This window comes from Miniopterus natalensis, chromosome 1, assembly GCF_054644295.1.
Source record: "Miniopterus natalensis isolate mMinNat1 chromosome 1, mMinNat1.hap1, whole genome shotgun sequence".
In the NCBI taxonomy this organism is placed as follows: Eukaryota; Metazoa; Chordata; class Mammalia; order Chiroptera; family Miniopteridae; genus Miniopterus; species Miniopterus natalensis.
Window position 1 is genome coordinate 179,706,983 of NC_142081.1, and position 17,450 is coordinate 179,724,432.

The 17,450-nt window shown below is 37.1% G+C and overlaps 1 protein-coding gene across 2 annotated transcripts in view; it reads right to left on the reverse strand.

Annotated features, from left to right (window-relative positions):
* Positions 1-17,450, reverse strand: part of UBE2K (ubiquitin conjugating enzyme E2 K) — a 52,930-nt gene that overhangs the window by 26,213 nt on the left and 9,267 nt on the right. The window contains exon 1 of one of the 2 annotated variants that reach the window (XM_016206602.2): positions 2,392-2,448. The exons of the other annotated variant lie outside the window; for it this stretch is intronic. Within the exon in view, the coding sequence (XP_016062088.1) occupies positions 2,392-2,433 (42 nt within the window). The 5' untranslated portion in view covers positions 2,434-2,448. Of the gene's footprint in view, positions 1-2,391; positions 2,449-17,450 lie in introns of those variants that run through there. 2 annotated transcript variants of the gene reach the window in all.

The following is a 17,450-nucleotide window of genomic DNA, read 5'->3' on the forward strand; positions in this document are numbered from 1 at the left end:
GATACTATACCCCCAGGTTACATGGGTTCTATCCATATAAACAGAAAAATCAGGATCAATAAAAACTGTAAGCTCTCACTTGAATTAAAGCACAACTCTAGATATTTAGGTTAACTGAAATACTACACCATCCACTCAGATGGTGAAAGCTCTAAACATCTAATTAACTTCCCTTCCCTTTCCATAAAAATTCCTGAAGCCCAACTGCCTCACTAGGATTGTCTAATGCTTTCTTCAATTTGTTTTTCTGCTTACTTTACTTCGATGGCAACAACCTACTTTCAAAACAGATTTTTATTTTAAATTTATATACATCTATTTATTTTGTACTCGACATTACTTCTCAAAGTACTTTATTATCTACGGTATCACTTCAATCTCTCAATCTGTGATTCAGAAAATCCTCCACTGGGATTCACACTAACGTTCCCACGTACCTGTCTGCAAATGGGTTCTTCACTGTATTTTCTGATCTACACTAGTATCTTACTGGGCTATATTCTTAATAGTTTATCTTCCCCTTTTCTCAACTTTTAAAAGTAAAAATATAAATCCTTAATATACAAGTTATGTTTTCACTTTTTGGTTAAGATTTCATATTTTTACCCAAGCAACACAACAGTATCTACTCTTATGAAAGAAAGCCTCGCAAGATTTCAAGAGTAAAGTTTTGCTTTTGAACCTACCTTCTTAAACTTGTTTCCTCTCCCCACCCCAACAGAAAAATACTATTTTTACTCTTTTTCTATACTAAACAGTATTAGTACAGAATGTTAAGTACAGAAAAAACATACAACTTAAAACCTAAATTTTAAAAAATTTCATGACTCCTAGTTAATCTTATCTTTTAATAAAAGCATAAGATAAAGTTTATGCATTTCAAAATTAAACATTCTAATTAGTACTGGTTTGTTTACTATCTTTTTTTACACTTGGGATTAAAGTACTTCATATTTTTCTGACAATAATTTTACAACCAAATTAAAATTAATTATAAATATATGCATAATGAGAAATTTCTTCCTGTGCCCTAAAAAAACATCATTATCACCCCGGTATTTGTGGTAGAGAATTAAGTGTACAATTTCAGCAATGGTAAAATACTTTGTCGAGTATGCACAGGAATTATTAAAATGAGAATCAAAGGCATCAGACTTTCACAGGCCAATTTAAGGAGCCACAGTGTAACTACAGACTTCCATTTCTCCCCTAAGATTTCTAAGTAAAACGAGTAATTGGATCTTGCAAATTATCAATGTTTTCAAAATTCCCTATTGCTTCCCACAATACGCCTTTAGCAAAAAGAAGTAAATAACCTAAAAATGTAAGGATACTAAAGGACAGGATTAAAGTTTGGAGAAAGGAAGAAGGTAACAGAAATTAGATAAGCTGCCTTCTAGATTGCCCCCAAATGTCTTGGTTAGTAAAATGGTAAATAAACAATTACTAATTTTATACCTCCACCTTTATTTTTGTCCTCCTTATCCCCAAACTATAATTCAGGAAAAAAATGAGTTTTTCACTCTATGAAAAATTTACTAAATTAGCTCAAGAAAATACAATCACCATGATGAAATCCATTATAAAGAAGCATTCTACATGGTCTAGAGTAGTCTTTATCTGCTGATAACCAAGATAAAGAGAAAATGCAAAATTAAAGACAAACAATTACCCTTTATTGCCTCCACAGTTTAATTCAAACGTCCAATTATTTCACAATCCAAAATCTGATTCTGTGCCCCCACAAACTAATTTAAAACTCAACTGTAAGGAAGACATACATGGAAAATGGCAAAAGACAGATAGCATGGCCTTTGGGGTTAGACAGGTGTGAGCTGAATCCTTCTGCCAATTACTTGTGGTGTTAAATCAGGTAAGTCACTTAACATCTCTCAATTTTATTACTGTAAAATCAGGCTACATCTCTCAGAATCAGATGAGAATCTCCTGGAAAGAAGTAGGGGATGTTGTTCCTCTAATAACATTAATTACAAAAACCTTTGCTTTCAAAGCCTTATTTTATAAAACGTATTCACAGTTCTGTTTCAGTCTAACAACAGGAATGTAATTTCTAAAAATAAACATCATAACAATATGTTATTCACTTTAATGACTGTAACAACCAGGGCGGGTAAGTCTTTTGAATAAAACCTTGAAGAATTCTGTTTGGTATCACTGCACTACATTTTTGGTGACAGCTGCAAAGTTGCTTTCTATACTTTCTTCTCCCAACTCAGCTAAATACACAGTGGAACCTCTGGCAGTCCTGATTTTTGTAATTTTCCCTTGTGGCTCCAATGCATTTCTAACATATAAAAGGAAAAGAGATGAATAGAAGCTACAGCTCCTAGTAAACATTTTTTAAATAAACTATTTTATTAAGATACATACATAATGTATGCAATATAGCACGGTGCCAGGGTAGGGGGTCATTAGTCATTGCAGCTGGTCCTGATGTCCGCCATCACATTGCTCCGCCTGGTTTTGCTGCTTTTCTGGGCCTGGAGCTGAAACACAGCTGAAGCCTACATGTCATCTCCAGGGGTTAATGCTTAAGGGAGTGGTCCTGCAAGGGCCCGTTGCTAGGCACCCAGGGCTCTCCGCCCTGGTGACCCTCTGCACCTGGCCCATCGTTCCTGCTCTGCTCATGCCTATCTACTAACTGCCTACTACAACTGGAAGTAAAATTTATAGGATTTAATTATTATATACTAAAAGTGTATGATCTTAAGAAGCAAACAAGGACCACTCTTTAGTTTTGGTTTTCAATTGGGTGGATGTAGAGGTATATAGGTTTCTTGCTTTTCCACTCTTGACAAAGAACAACTACCTTTTGCCCACCCTACTAGTGTGAGCTATTTAAATCTTCAGGAGTCAAATCTTAACTGTGACCCCTGCCATAATCATCTTTTAAGTATACATATGGGGAGAGAGATTATCTATTTAAGAACAGGACCTAAATTTAATTCAGTACCTGGCACACTGTAAGAACTCTGTACTTTTCAGAACTGGCTTAAGTCTAACTTGTAAAAAGAAATGCATGCTCAGAATAGAAATGTGCCTGAATTAAGATCTTCTAATGTTCATAATTACATCAGTATATGTACAGCAACAATGACACTCACAGCCACATTTGTACACTACTTCACCTCATCTTGTATGAAAGCAATCACCTTCCCTTTTCCATTTTTTTGGTTGAAGCTCCGCTTCTGATGGGGCTACTGTAAAGCTACTGAAAGACAGCTTGATTTCAGCTTGGAAATTTAGACACACAGAACAATGGAACAGAATAGGGAGCCCAGAAGCAGGTCCAGACTTACATTGTCCTCTGATCTTTGACAAAGGAGTATTTTGATGGAGGGAAAAAAGGACAGTATTTTCAAAAAATGGTCCTAGAACTGAGTAAAGTAATCTTACATCTTATATTACATTTAACATTTTTTAAACTGGCAAAATTCTTAATATCCAACACTGGTAAGGTGAAAGTGGTATCAACACACCTAAAAAATCCTTTTTTAAAGGTAATAACAATAAAAAATATTAACATCATAAAATGTCATACTCTTTAAACCAGTACTCCTACTCCTAGAAACTGCCTAAGGAAATAATTTCATTACAGGTAGAAAAAAAATATAATCATAATGGAAATCACTTACAAACATTATATATGATGAAAAACAATAATCTGGTACCCAATAATTGAGGGATGTCTACAAGAATTATGGTGCAATTTAAAGGAACACAAACAAAAATAGAGTAAACTTATGGTTTCCCATCTAGCCTATAAACACTTGGAAGCTGTCACTCCCACCCACAGAAGAAAAAAACTGAACTGAAAACCAACAACTTTTCTTAGATCCATCAGAGAACTGAAGTCACAGGGCAAATTGCCGTTTCCAAAATTGAAGGGACAGGTAGGCAGAAATCAAACCTTATCAGAACAAAGGCTTGTAAGCCTGCCTCTCTGCATGAACCATTCACTACCTGGGTAGGAAAATCGAAAATGTAATTGATAAATTGTTGGAGGCTCAGAAAGGATGAATCTGAAAGTAAAAAACTCCTAGGGGCTGCCCACTTTTGTGAATTTTTACCTCCAGGATTCCTACCAGGTTTTCACAGTTAAGATCTGAAAAATGCCCTCCTTCTTCCGGATGGGAAAGGGGGAACTTCACCATTTTGAAATAAGCCCAGAGTATTCTGTTCTTAACAAAACCTACCCTCAAAAGAAACTATTTCACCAGAGCCTAACCAATGGGGTTTTAACAGATATAACCAACCTGAGAAGAAAAAAAAAAACAATTTCAGCCCTCTCTAGCCTTCCACTCTCACCTAAGAGTGGAGAGGACTGAGAAGCACTTTTGAAGATTTCAGTTTAGGGGCACAGGCTCATTAAAAGGCTGAGCCCCAATTACAGGACTATAGAATGCTTCCCCGCCCCCCAAATCTTACAACCACATACATAATAGGGCTCCAGTATAATAGGAGATTGCAATTCAAAAAACTGCTTGTTTCAGACCTTATTTAAGATATTTCCAAGGAACCCCAAAGTCAACAGAGGAGACAAAAACAAGAACATAAGAGGAGAATTTTAGCCTCTGACACCCACAGTTACGGCAAAACTCAGCCTATTCCCTAGACAGATAAACATAAAATACCACACTAAAGGCCATTTATACCTGTTTCTTTTACCCAGTACATCATGCCTGGCTTTCAAAAGGAATTGCAAGGCATACAAAAAAAAAAAAAAGGAAAACAAAGAATCAGGCTCAGATATGGTAAAAATGCCGGAATTAGACTAAAAATTTAAAACTATAATTAATATGCTAAGTACTCTAACGGGAAAAGTTAACACCCAAAACAGATGGGTAATACAAGCAGTAATGGAAACTCTAAGAAAGAAATGTGAAAAATGCTAGAAATAAAAAACACTGACAGAAATGAAAATTACCTCTGGTGGGCTCATTAGTAGGTGACACAAAGAAAGAATCAGTGAGCCAGAAGAAATGTCAACAGAAACTTCCAAAAAGGAAATGCAAAGGAAAAACAAATGAAAATGAACAGAACATCCAAAAGGTGTAACATACAAGTAAAGGGAATACTTAATAGAGAAAAAAGAAAGGAAAAGGAGAAATATTTTAATCAATAATGACTAAGAATTTCCCTAAATTAATAACAGACACCAAATCATAGATCCAGGAAGCTCAAAAAGTACAAACCAGGATAAATCCTCAAAAACCTATACCTAGGCATATCATATTCAAACTGAAGAAAATAAAAAACCAAGCTAAAATACTGAAAGAAGCCAGAGGAAGAAAACACCTTACATATAAAGAAGCAAAGATAAGAACTGCATTGGACTTCTCTTCAGAAAGCATGGAAGCAAGACGAGAATGGAGAAGAATTTACAGTGTTGAAAGAAAAAAGTCCCAATCAAAATTCTATATCCTGTGAAATTATCCTTCAAAAATGAAGGACAAATAAAGACTTCTTAGACAAACAAAAATTGAGGGAATGTGCAAGAAATGTTAAAAAGAATTCTTCAGAAAGAGGAAAATGATATAGATCAGAAACCTGGAATTTACATAAAGAAAGGAAATATTAGAGAAAACTATAAATGAAGGTAAAATACAATCTTTAATTTTATTATTATTATTTTTAAAATATCTTTATTGATTTCAGAGAGAGGAAGGAGAGGGAGAGAGACAGAAAAATCAATGATGAGAGAGTCATTGATCGGCTGCAGCCCGCAACCCGGGCATGTGCCCTGACCGGGAATCAAACCCCAATCGCCTGGATCCCAGGTCGACGCTCAACCGCTGAGCCACGCCCGGCTGGGCTAATTTTATTATTCTTAATTGAACTGATAACAGTATGTTCAAAATAATATTTGGTGATTATAGCTTCTGGGTAAGTTAAATGAATGATAAAAATGCTGAGGGAGGAAATGTGATTTCTATTATAAAGTACTTACACTACCCATGAAGTAGTATAGTGTTATTTGAAAGAATGCTTGTAAGTATATACGGCAAATTAAAGGAAAACTACTTTAAAAAGTTTAAAGAAATAAAAGCACAACTGATATGCTGAGAAGAAAAAATGGAATCATATAAAATGATCAATTAAAATAAGACAGAAAAAGGGTGGAAGACAAAAAAGAGAAAGGGCAACAAATAGGAAACAGTAAAAAAATATGGTAGACATTAATCCAATTGTATTAATAATAATTTTAAATGTTATGAATGAAAATTGTCAAGATAACTAAAATGGAGCCAGAAGGCCTTAGAGTCTTCCTGCCCTGGCTGGTGTGTCGTCCCATACACCAAAAGGTCCCAGGTTCAATTCCTGGTTAGGGCACATACCTAGGTTGGGGGTTCCGTCCCTGGTCAGGGCGAGTAGAGGAAGCAACCTATCAGAGAGAGAGAGGGAAGAGAGAGAGGGAGAGAGAGAGAGAGAAAAAGAGAGAGAGAGAGAGAGTGTGTGTGTGTGTGTCCCTGTCCTGCCTTCACCTCTCTCTAAAGTCAGTAAACATATCCTCTGGGTGTGTGTGTGTGTCCCGCCTTCCACTCTCTTTAAAGTCAATAAACATATCCTCTGGTGAGGATTTTTTTAAAAAAGGAGTCTTCCTTATGTACATCCCACCCACATTTGAACTTTTATGCCAACTATGTAACTGCATCTTGGACTTTACTTCCTCCTTACCACGGGAGCCAGACCATCTGCATTCTTCACCTTGAAAGGGGCCAATCTATTTCATCAACCAGCAATTAACCCATGCCTATATAGTCAATCTATGACAAAGGCAGCTAGATTCTACAATGGGGTAAAGAGTGACTATTCAGTAACTGATGCTGGGCAATTGGGATACATACAAATAAATGAAACCACTTTCTTAAACCATATACAAGAATAGACAAAATAGATTAAAAACTCAAATACAAGACCCAAAACCATAAAACTCCTAGAAGAACACATAGGCAGTAAACTCTGACACTGCTCTTAGATTTTTTGGATATGTCTCCTCAGGCAAAGAAAATAAAAAATAAATAAACAAACGGGTCTACATCAAACTCAAAATTTTTTGCACAGCAAAGAAACCCACAAACCATCAACAAAACAAAAAGACAACCTACTTAGTGGGAGAAGATATTCACAGATGATATTTCTGATAAGGGGTTAATACCCAAAATACAACTCATACAACATAACATCAAAAACACACAAACAATATGATCAAAAAATCGGCAGAGGGCCTGAATAGACATTTCTCCAAAAAGAAAACACAGTGATCAATAGAAATTAAAAAAAACCACAACTATATCTTTATTGATTTCAGAGGGAGAAAGACAGAAACATCAATGATGAGTCATTGATTGGCTGCCTCCTGCTCGCCCCCTGCTGGGGATCAAGCCTGTGCCCTGACTGGGAATCGAACCTCAATCTCCTGGATCATAGGTTGATGCTCAGACACTGAGCCATGCCAACTGGGCTCAGACATTTTTTTAGAAGATGCTCAATGTCACTGAGCATTAGAGAAATGCAAATTAAAACCACAATGAGCTATTACGTCACACCTATCAGAATGGCCATTATCAGTAAGTCAACAAACAAGTGTTGGTGAGGATGAAGAAAAATTAGAACCCCTGTGCACTCTTGGTGGGAATGCAAATTGGTGCAACCACTATGGAAAACAGTACAGAGGTTCCTCAAAAACTTAAAAATAGAAGTACGATGACCCAGCAATCCCGCTTCCGGGTATTTATCTAAAGAAATCCAAAACACTAATCCAAAAGGACATATGCATCCCTATGTTCAATGAAGCATTATCTATAATAGCCAAGATCTGGCAGGAACCTAAGTGTCCATCGATAGACGACTGGATAAAGATGTGGTACATATATACATATATACAATGGAATATTACTCAGCCATAAGAGAATGAAATCTTAGCATTTGCAACAACACTGACAGACCAGAGGGTATTCTAAGTGAAATAAGTCAAAGACAAATACCATATGAGTTCACTTATATGTGGAATCTGAAAATCCAAATAAATGAACAAACAAAACAAAACAATTAAAACAAGACATAGATACAGAGAACAAACTGATGGTTGCCAAATGGGAGGGAGGATTGGTGGGGCTGGCTGAAAAATGTGAAAGGATTAAGAAGTACAAATTGGCAGTTAGTAATAGTCTTGAGGATATGAAGTACCTCATAGGGCACAGTCAATAATATTGTAGGCCTGGCCAGGCGTGGCTCAGCCATTGAGCATCAACCGAGGATTCAGAAGATCGTGGTTTGATTCCTGGTCAGGGCACATGCCTGGGTTGTGGGCTCGATCCCCAGTAGGGGCGTGCAGGAGGCAGTTGATATAATGTTAATCAGTGACCTCAACATTTCTTAATAAAATGAATAACCAGTGAATTAATAATTTATTAATTAATACAACAAAAGACTGCAGGTACACTAACAGAATTTTAAAAGACAGCTCCTCAAATATATACATTTTCACAAAATAACTGAGCATCTCCTAGGGGAACACAAATTAATTTGGTAAATAAAACTGGCAACATATTCAACATGTCTATATCACAGGATAAATAAGAAAATTCTGAACAAACATAGGCTAGTCTCACTAAAAAGATAGAGAGTTGATTTTTCTATTTGACTGTGTTTTTTAAAAAACTGTATTAATGGTGAGACTAGGATGAAATGAGCTGCCTCATGAACTGCCAGTGCTGCAGGAATTTATGACAACCTTTCTAGAAAGCACTTTGGTCACAAAAGTATAAAAAGTTCAAATACTATGACCTAGTAATTTATTTTCAGGCATCTCAGGTAAGTAAACTCTGATAAAAATTATTATGTAAAGATATTCCATTCAGTATACAAGGGTTTGCAAAAGTAGGTGTACAGTTGTGAGTAGGCAAAACACTGAGTTTATTCTTGTATTATTATTTTTTGTATTATTTTCCACACAAACATCTGTAAACCTACCTTGTATATAGTGGGGGAAAATAGAAACAACTTACAAGTGTTCAACAAAAGAGTGGTTTAGTCAGGTAATACTAAAAGTTAAAAATATATAAAGTACCATTTAATTTAATTTTAATATTTAAATTAAACATTAAATACTTAAAAAGAATATTCAATACCAAGAGGAAAACACAAGATACATTAAGAAAAAAAATGGATACAAAACAGTATGCATTCTAAGATCCTGATTTGGTAAAAGGGAAAAAGGATGTTAATATCAATAGCTATCTGTAGTTTATAAGAGGTTGTCACACATTTATCATTTTTGTACATTTCTTCTAAATTATCACGTAAGAGCAAGGATATAAGGGTTGTCTGTGTTCTGGATAAATATTAATAAGACAGTAAGCTCTTGTCCCCAAAGTCATACCCTTGATTTTGTCAACAAAAACTGTACCTTTCCCAAAATCCATTTCAAGTTTCTTGATTCCCAACCTCCTTAGATTAAGTTAACTTTAGTATTCCAAACCCAGCTATTAGCAAGCTTCATCAAAACATCACCACTCTCCCTCATCATCACTTCTACTGTCTTCATTTCCCTCCTTAACCAGTTTATATTCCATGGGCATTCATTATACTAACTCCCTTGTAAATACTCTTGAGAACCTAGATGCTTTTCTTCCTTCATGGTACTCATAATGGCAAAGCCCCAAAGCTAAACTCATTCCACAATTTTAAAAAAATCTTCCAGTGTCTGTCCCAAGCAGCATTACTAGAAAAAACACACATAACCATCATTAATTGGTCTCATGTTCAAGTGAAGAGCATATGCAAAAATATCAAAGGGAATTTAATGTGGCCCTGTGTGTCTCTATTCCTATTTAAGAATAATCCTTCCACTATGCCAGGAATACCACCCCTCTGTTCTTCTAAGGGACTCTGCACCTTCAATTACCCCTCCTTTCTATCATAATCAATTTCTCCCATCCACCAATATACATATGCTGATGTCTACCAGAACAAATATTTTACAGATCTCTACGGCCATATTCTCCTGCTCCTTCTTTCTTCTCTGCTCCCCTGTCAAAGCAAACCTTTTTTAGAAGTTGATCATGTGACGCCCTAGGCAGGTAGCTAAGTTGGTTGGAATGACACTGCATACACCAAGAGGCTTCAGGTTCAATTCCCGGTCAGGGCACATACCTAGGTTTCAAGTTTGATCCCTGGTCGAGATGCATATGGGAGGCAACCAACCAACGTTTCTCTCTCTCCCCCTTCCTCTCGCTCTAAAAATCAATAAAAACAAGTCCTCAGGTGAGGCTTTTAAAAAAAAAAGTTATAGAGCTGTACACTTGAAACCTGTATGGTTTTATTAACCAATGTCACCCCAATAAATTAAACTTTTAAAATATTAAAAGCAAAAGTTGACCATATTGTCAGTTCCTCACCTTACTTCCTCTTAACCCACTCCAATGATACCCATCTTTACCATTCCAATAATAATATTCTAGTCAAGGTCACCAATGACCACCATGCTGCAAAATCAAGTCATTTCTCCCATTCAGCAGCATGACAAAGTTGACCACTATCTTCTTGGAACTGTCTTCTCTTCGCCTCACTGTTATCACTCTCTTCTGGTTTTGCTAATACATCAACAATAGCTCACTTTTCTTATCTTTTGTTGGTTCTCCTCAGTTCAACTTCAAAATGTGGTAGGGGCCCAGGATAAATACCAGCACTTTGTCCTAGATCCCCTTCCTTTTCAAACCAAATTGTCCTCAAGTTAAGTCACCCCAGTCTAAGCTTTTAATATACCATCTATATATCTATGATGCTCAAATCACTTTTTAGATCTGACTTCCAGACTCATCTATTCAACTGATTGTTATTTCCCCACCTTAACACCAAACAAGAACAAAGCAAAAACTTAAAAAAAAAAAACAAACACAATTTTTATTGGGGGAGGGGGAGGGGGAGGGAAACATTGATCAGCTGCTTCCTGCATGCCCCCTACTGGGGATCAAGCCCAACCTGAGCATGTTCCCCAATTGGGAATCTAATCATCAACCCTTTGGTGCATGGGAGGACGTGCAACTATGCCATGGGCAAAGCAAATATTCTTATCCTCCCGAACACCTCCAATGTGCTCCTCCCACTCCTTTTCATCCCAGAAATAAGCACGACCATCTATGCTAAAGACAAAACTAGGTGTTTTCCTAGCTTCTTCATTTTTCCTCTGTACCACCAGCAAGCTCTGGTGGCTCTCTCTACCTTTAAAACATTTCCCAAATACTTTTACTTCTCAGTTCCCTATTCAATCCTAAACCAAAGATACAATCATCTCTTCCCTGGCTACCAAGAAAGGCTCCCCAAATGATCTTTCTGAGTTCATTCCTGCTCCCCCCCCCCAAACCCCCACCATACATGGCAAGTTGCCTAGCCAATTTCCTTTCTCCTTTTTTACTAATGAAACCCTGATCTTAACTGGGGAACAACGTGTTCAGCTAAAAAAACAATTCCTAGCCTCTCTTAAACCAAAAGGTTATGACGCAGACCTGGCTAAAAAATAAAAACAGGTCACTTAATGGGGCTTCTTAGAAAGCTCTTTAAAGGAAGTGAGCTCAGCTGCCATGTGCCTTACGCCTTTCCCTTTTTGAAATTCAGGTGTTGTCTGGACTGCTGAGAGCCATTTTGAGAGTTTAAGGACAAGGGTCAAACTCCTAAGAATGGTAAATTGAAAGTCAGAATAGTCTACTAACGCTGTAATCCTCTTAACCAAGCAACAACTGGTTACTTTCCTCCACACTTTTGTTTAAACCACTGTTTCTTTTGTTAAACCCAGCCAAACTCAACCCCTAACTCTTAAATCCTTTTTCCTCACATCTTTGATTTCAATTCATTCTCCCCCAAAGCAGCCAACGTGGTTTTTAAAAAGACACAAATTTTGCCCTTTGCTTTAAATCCTCAACTGGCTTCCAGTCACTTAAAATCCAAATTTCTTACTCTGGGCTTAGAAAATTTTACGTAATCTGGCTCCAGCTTTTATCTTCAACTTCATCTTGCACCATTTTCCTCCCTTACTCTAGCCACAATAAGCTCCTTTTGTTGATTAGCCTGACTGACATGGCTCAGCAGTTGAGCATGGACCTATGAATCAGGAGATTGTGGTTCAATTCCTGGTTAGGACACATGCCTGGGGTTTTGGGCTCAATCCCCAGTAGGGGGCTTGCAGGAGGCAGCTGATCAATGACTCTCTCATCATTGATGTTTCTCTCTCTCTCCCTCCCCCTTTCCTCTCTCTGAAATCAATAAAGATATATTTAACATACAATTTAACAAAAGGAAGACAAACAATCCAATTAAAAACTGGCAGAGGACCTAAATAGACACTTCTCCAAAGAGAACACACAGATGGCTAAGGGCATATGAAAAAATGCTCAACATCGCTAATCATCAGAGAGATGCAAATCAAAACCACAATGAGGTATCACTTCACACTCGTCAGAATGGCTACCATCAACAAATCAACAAACTACAAGTGCTGACAAGGGTGCGGAGAAAAGGGAACCCTAGTACATTGCTGGTGGGAATGCAGACTATGGAAAGCAATATGGAATTTCCTCAAAAGATTTAAATTTGACCTGCCATTTGACCCAGTGATCCCACTTCTAGGAATATATCCTAAGAAACCCGAAACACCAATCACAAAGAATGTATGCGCCCCTATGTTCATAGCAGCGCAATTTACAACAGCTAAGATCTGGAAACAGCCCAGGTGCCCATAAGTAGATGAGTGGATAAAAAAAGCTGTGGCACATTTACACCATGGAATATTATGCAGCTGTAAAAAAGAAGGATCTTTTATCCTTTGGGACAGCATGGAGGGAACTAGAAAGTATTATGCTAAGTGAAATAAGCCGTCAGAGAAAGACAAGTACCACATGATCTCACTTATATGTGGAATATAATAAACAAAATAAACTGATGAACAAAATGGATCCAGAGACACAGAAGCATGGAATAGACTGAGGGATCTCAGAGGGAAGGTGGGGAGGGGGGACAGGGTGGGGAGAGATTAATCAAAGAACTTATATGTTTATAAGCATAACCTATGGACACAGACACTGGTCTGGGAAGGCCTGGGGGTAAGGTGGATGTGGGGTGGCAAGGATAAATGGTGGTAAAAAGGGGACATCTGTAATATTTTGTTTTTTCCTTTTTTTTAATTTTATTATTGTTTAAAATATTACAGACGTCCCTTTTTCTCCCCAATGACCCGTTCCACCCCGTTCCTTCCCCCTCCCCAGTCCCTCTCCCCACCATTGTCCATGTCCTTGGGTTGTGTATATATGCACATAAATTCTTTGGTTACTCTCTCCCCCTCCACCCACCCGCCCTCCTCCATCCCTCTGACATTCATCAGTCTCATCTATGCTTCCATGTCATTGAATCTATTCTGTTCATCAGATTATTAAGTTCTTTAGATTCCACATATAAGCGGGACATCTGTAATATTTTCAACAATAAAGGTAAAGGAGCTTAAATAAATATATATTTTAAAAAAATAAAAATAAAGAGCTTTTGGTACTGACAATATATAGATAGATGTGCCATGATGCCTTCCCCTGAGAAGCTCAGAGTCTAGTAGGGAAAAACAGCTTCAAATGACTAAAATACATTTGTTATTTTATGATTGCTTTTTCAAATTTTGTTTATAGATCTGATAAAATCTAGATCTCTAATTTTTTAAGCCCAAGCTCCCTTGGACACTGCAGCTCTTTTCCGTTTTTGCTTATACACAAATTACTCTTTCCAGCTAATTAAGCTGAAGAAGCCTGGGAATAAAGTTTGAAACAAAGGTTAATAAAGCTAAAAAAAAAAAAAAAATCAAAAAAAAAAAAAAAATCACTTTTCTACTCAAAAATTGTGCAGATACTGGTTATATTGGTTTTTACCAGGGAATTGCACCTTTTTCTTTAAATCAGAAAGGAACGTTTAGTCCTAGCCGGGTAGTTTAGTTGGTTGGAGCATCTTCCCATACACCAAAATTATGGGTTTGATCCCTGGTAGGGCATGTAGGGGAGGCAACTGATCGATGTTTCTCTTTCACATTGATGTTTCTCTCCCCTTCCCCTCTCTCTCTCTCTCAAATCAATTAAAAAAAACATATCCTCGGATGAGGATTAAAAAAAAATTTAAAAAAGCAACCAATGAATGCATAAGTGGAACAACAAAAATTGATGTTTCTCTCCCTCCCTTCCCCTCTCTCTAAAATAAACAAATAAACCGAAAGTTTAAAGCTAGTTGCCTGGCTGGCGTGGTTCAGCGGCTGAGCATCGACCTCTGATCCATGAGATCAAGGTTCAATTCCCGGTCAGGGCAGAGGTCCGGGTTTCAGGCTCGATCCCCAATAGGGGTGTGCAGGAGGCAGCTCATCAATGGCTCTCTCCTCACTGATGTTTCTATTTCTCTCTCTCCCTCTCCCTCTCCCTTCCTCTCTCAAAAAAACCCACCTTCTAAATATGTATATGTATGAAAATACACAGAAAAAAAAAAGGAAAAAAAATACCAGAATTAAGATATATCACTGAATATTTGAAATATTTCATAGACTAAACAAAAATATTTTAAAGGAAAGCATTATCCTTGGGGGTGGGATTACAGATAATTTTTACTTTAATATAGCTTACTGTATTTTCCAAAATTCAATAATGAGCAAACTTTTATTTTTATATTCACAGAAATTAGCTATTTATTTAAGAAGAAAAAGCAATCAAATGGCTCTACATTCTGAACTGTACAATAGTTATAAGCTTTCTATATGCGTAGTAGAGTTGATATCCTAATATATGACAAAGTTGACTCCCCAACTTATCCACCCAAGTGTCAGTTCAAGGGTTATTCCCAAGAACCTTCTCCCTTGAGGTTAGGTTACCCCAGGCCCACAGTTCTCCTTACTTAAACTCAACAAACACACATATAATTAATTAGCTGTTCAACATCTCACTACCTTACCGAACCATAATTTACTCCACAATAGCATGGACCATGTCTATCTTATTAACACAGGCAGCATTCAATAAATCTTTGTTGAATAAAAAAAAAAAAGTAAAATTAAACTAAAGACTTAAACCACAGAGATACAGATGTCATCATATAGAGGTTGTGGTTATTCTTGTACTATTTTCCATATGAACAACTATAAACCTACTCCGCATTACCCTGTATAATACTAAATAGCCACTCTTGAGATCTTCAAAAGGGAAAGCTACAAAATAAAGCGGGGGTGGGGGGGGAAGATTCCCTTTCCATCACCTTATTTCCCAGTTTTTGGGTTAGACATTATATCACCTCAATACAGGACCTGACTACATTATCAGTGCTTAAATTTAGAACAGAAACCCAACTTGACCTGGAGGCCACTTTTATGAACATAGTCAACTCTACTTCCTAGTCCCAAAGGTAGGATAAAAGGTACTACTTTCATAGTGGTTGAGGATGAGCTCCCAGGAGCTTAAGTAAATCCTTAAACTCATTCAGAAAAACGAAGTGCCTTTGACTTACCAGGCAATGTGCTAAGCAATAAAGAATCAAAAATCAGTAAGACAGGTTTCTGCCCTCAATTACTCACATTCACAGTTCCTATGGGCAGATGCAGATAAAGCATCTAAGTAAACACCTAAGGATATAATCAAAGTATGACCAAGCCCACAGATATTAAAAAATGGCTGACATATATAACCATCTAAAATCTCACCCAAACACCCAATGACCTAGTAATACCTCTCAGATTTACACCCAAAATCTTGTACATGTGCACCAGCAAGAAACTTAATATAAATGAATAGACGGATGCATAAACTGCAGTGTTTTTTTTAACTAAAGGAACTACTACAGAATGATATAAGAAAAATGAAGCTCAAAATATTTTATCACTGCTGAGGAGCAATAGTATTAGACAACTCACAATTTAGTATCCCGGTCCCAAATAGGATGGGTCACATGAAATAAAAAAAAAAACGAAAAGTAAAGCACCCACGGTCACTTGAGAGAAAAGGCTACATATACTAGCCCTGCATTTATAATTACTAGGAAAATCCATAATCACACAAAGGCTGAAAAGAATTAACAAAATAACATAGGCCTGCCCTAAACTTATGCAAAGAGCACTTTCAGCAACAACTCCAAAAAAATTAGATACCTATCAAAAAAAATTTTTAGCGTACTTTAAATGTTACTAAGCCTCCTATATCCCAGGCACCATACAAGATGTGGAAGAGAAAAAGATGAATTAAGAATCCCCAAGGAGCGCTGGCTGGGTAGCTCAGTTGGTTAGAGTGTCATCCTGAAAGACCAAAGTTGTGGGTTTGATCCCCCACTAGGGCACAATCAAAAAGCAACCAATGAACGAATAAATAAGTGGAACCACAAATCGATGTTTCTTTCTCTTTCTGTTTCTGTCTCTCTCAATAAATTAAAAAAAAAATTTTAAGAGCATAAAAGGAGGTAAATCAACATAAAAAAATCAAGCCACATGGAAGTAATCAAAATTATATACACAAAGAATTCCTACAAATCAGTAAGAAAAATACAAACCATCTAAATTTTTTAAAATGGCTAAGGAATGCAAATGCTAAATTTGGAAAGAAGACCAGCCGGTGTGGTTCAGTGGTTGAGCATCGACCCTTGAACCAAGAGGTTCCCAGTTCGATTCCCAGACAGGCCACATGCCTAGGTTGCAGGCTCAACTCCCAGTAGTGGGCATGCAGAAGGCAGCCGATCGATGTCTCTCTCTCATTGATGTTTCCATCTCTCTGTACTATTCCCTTCCTCTCCCTTCCTCATATGTTTTATGTTCAATAAAAACATATGAAAAAATTTGCAAAGGAAAGCCTAATGACCAATCAACACAAAAATATGCTTAATCTCTCTACTGGCTAGGAAAATGAAAGTAAAAATAAGCTAACACTCATAGCCATCAGAATGACAAAAATCGAAATCTTAGATTAAAACTCTTATGCACTGCTAAAGGGAGTATAAATTGATATAATCATTGAGAGACCAATGAAGCAATATCTAGTCATGCAGAAGATGAAAACACTCAGATGCGATTAATCAAAGAACTTACATGCATAAACATTGGACACAGACAATAGTTCAGTAGGCCATGGAGGGAGAGGTGGGGCAGGTGGTGGTTGTGGCATAGAGGGGGTCAATGGGAGAAAAAAAGGGGACATCTATAATAATGTCTTTAAAAAAAAAGTCTTTATTGATTTCAGAGAGAGGAAGGGAATGGGAGAGAAGACAGAAATATCAATGATGAGAGTCACTGATTGGCTGCCCCCTGCACGCCCCCTACTGGGGATCGAGCCCAAAACCCAGACAAGATGCCCTGACTGAGAATCGAACCTTGATCTCCTGGATCACAAGTTGATGCTCAACCACTGAGCCATGCTGGCCGGGCCATCTATAAT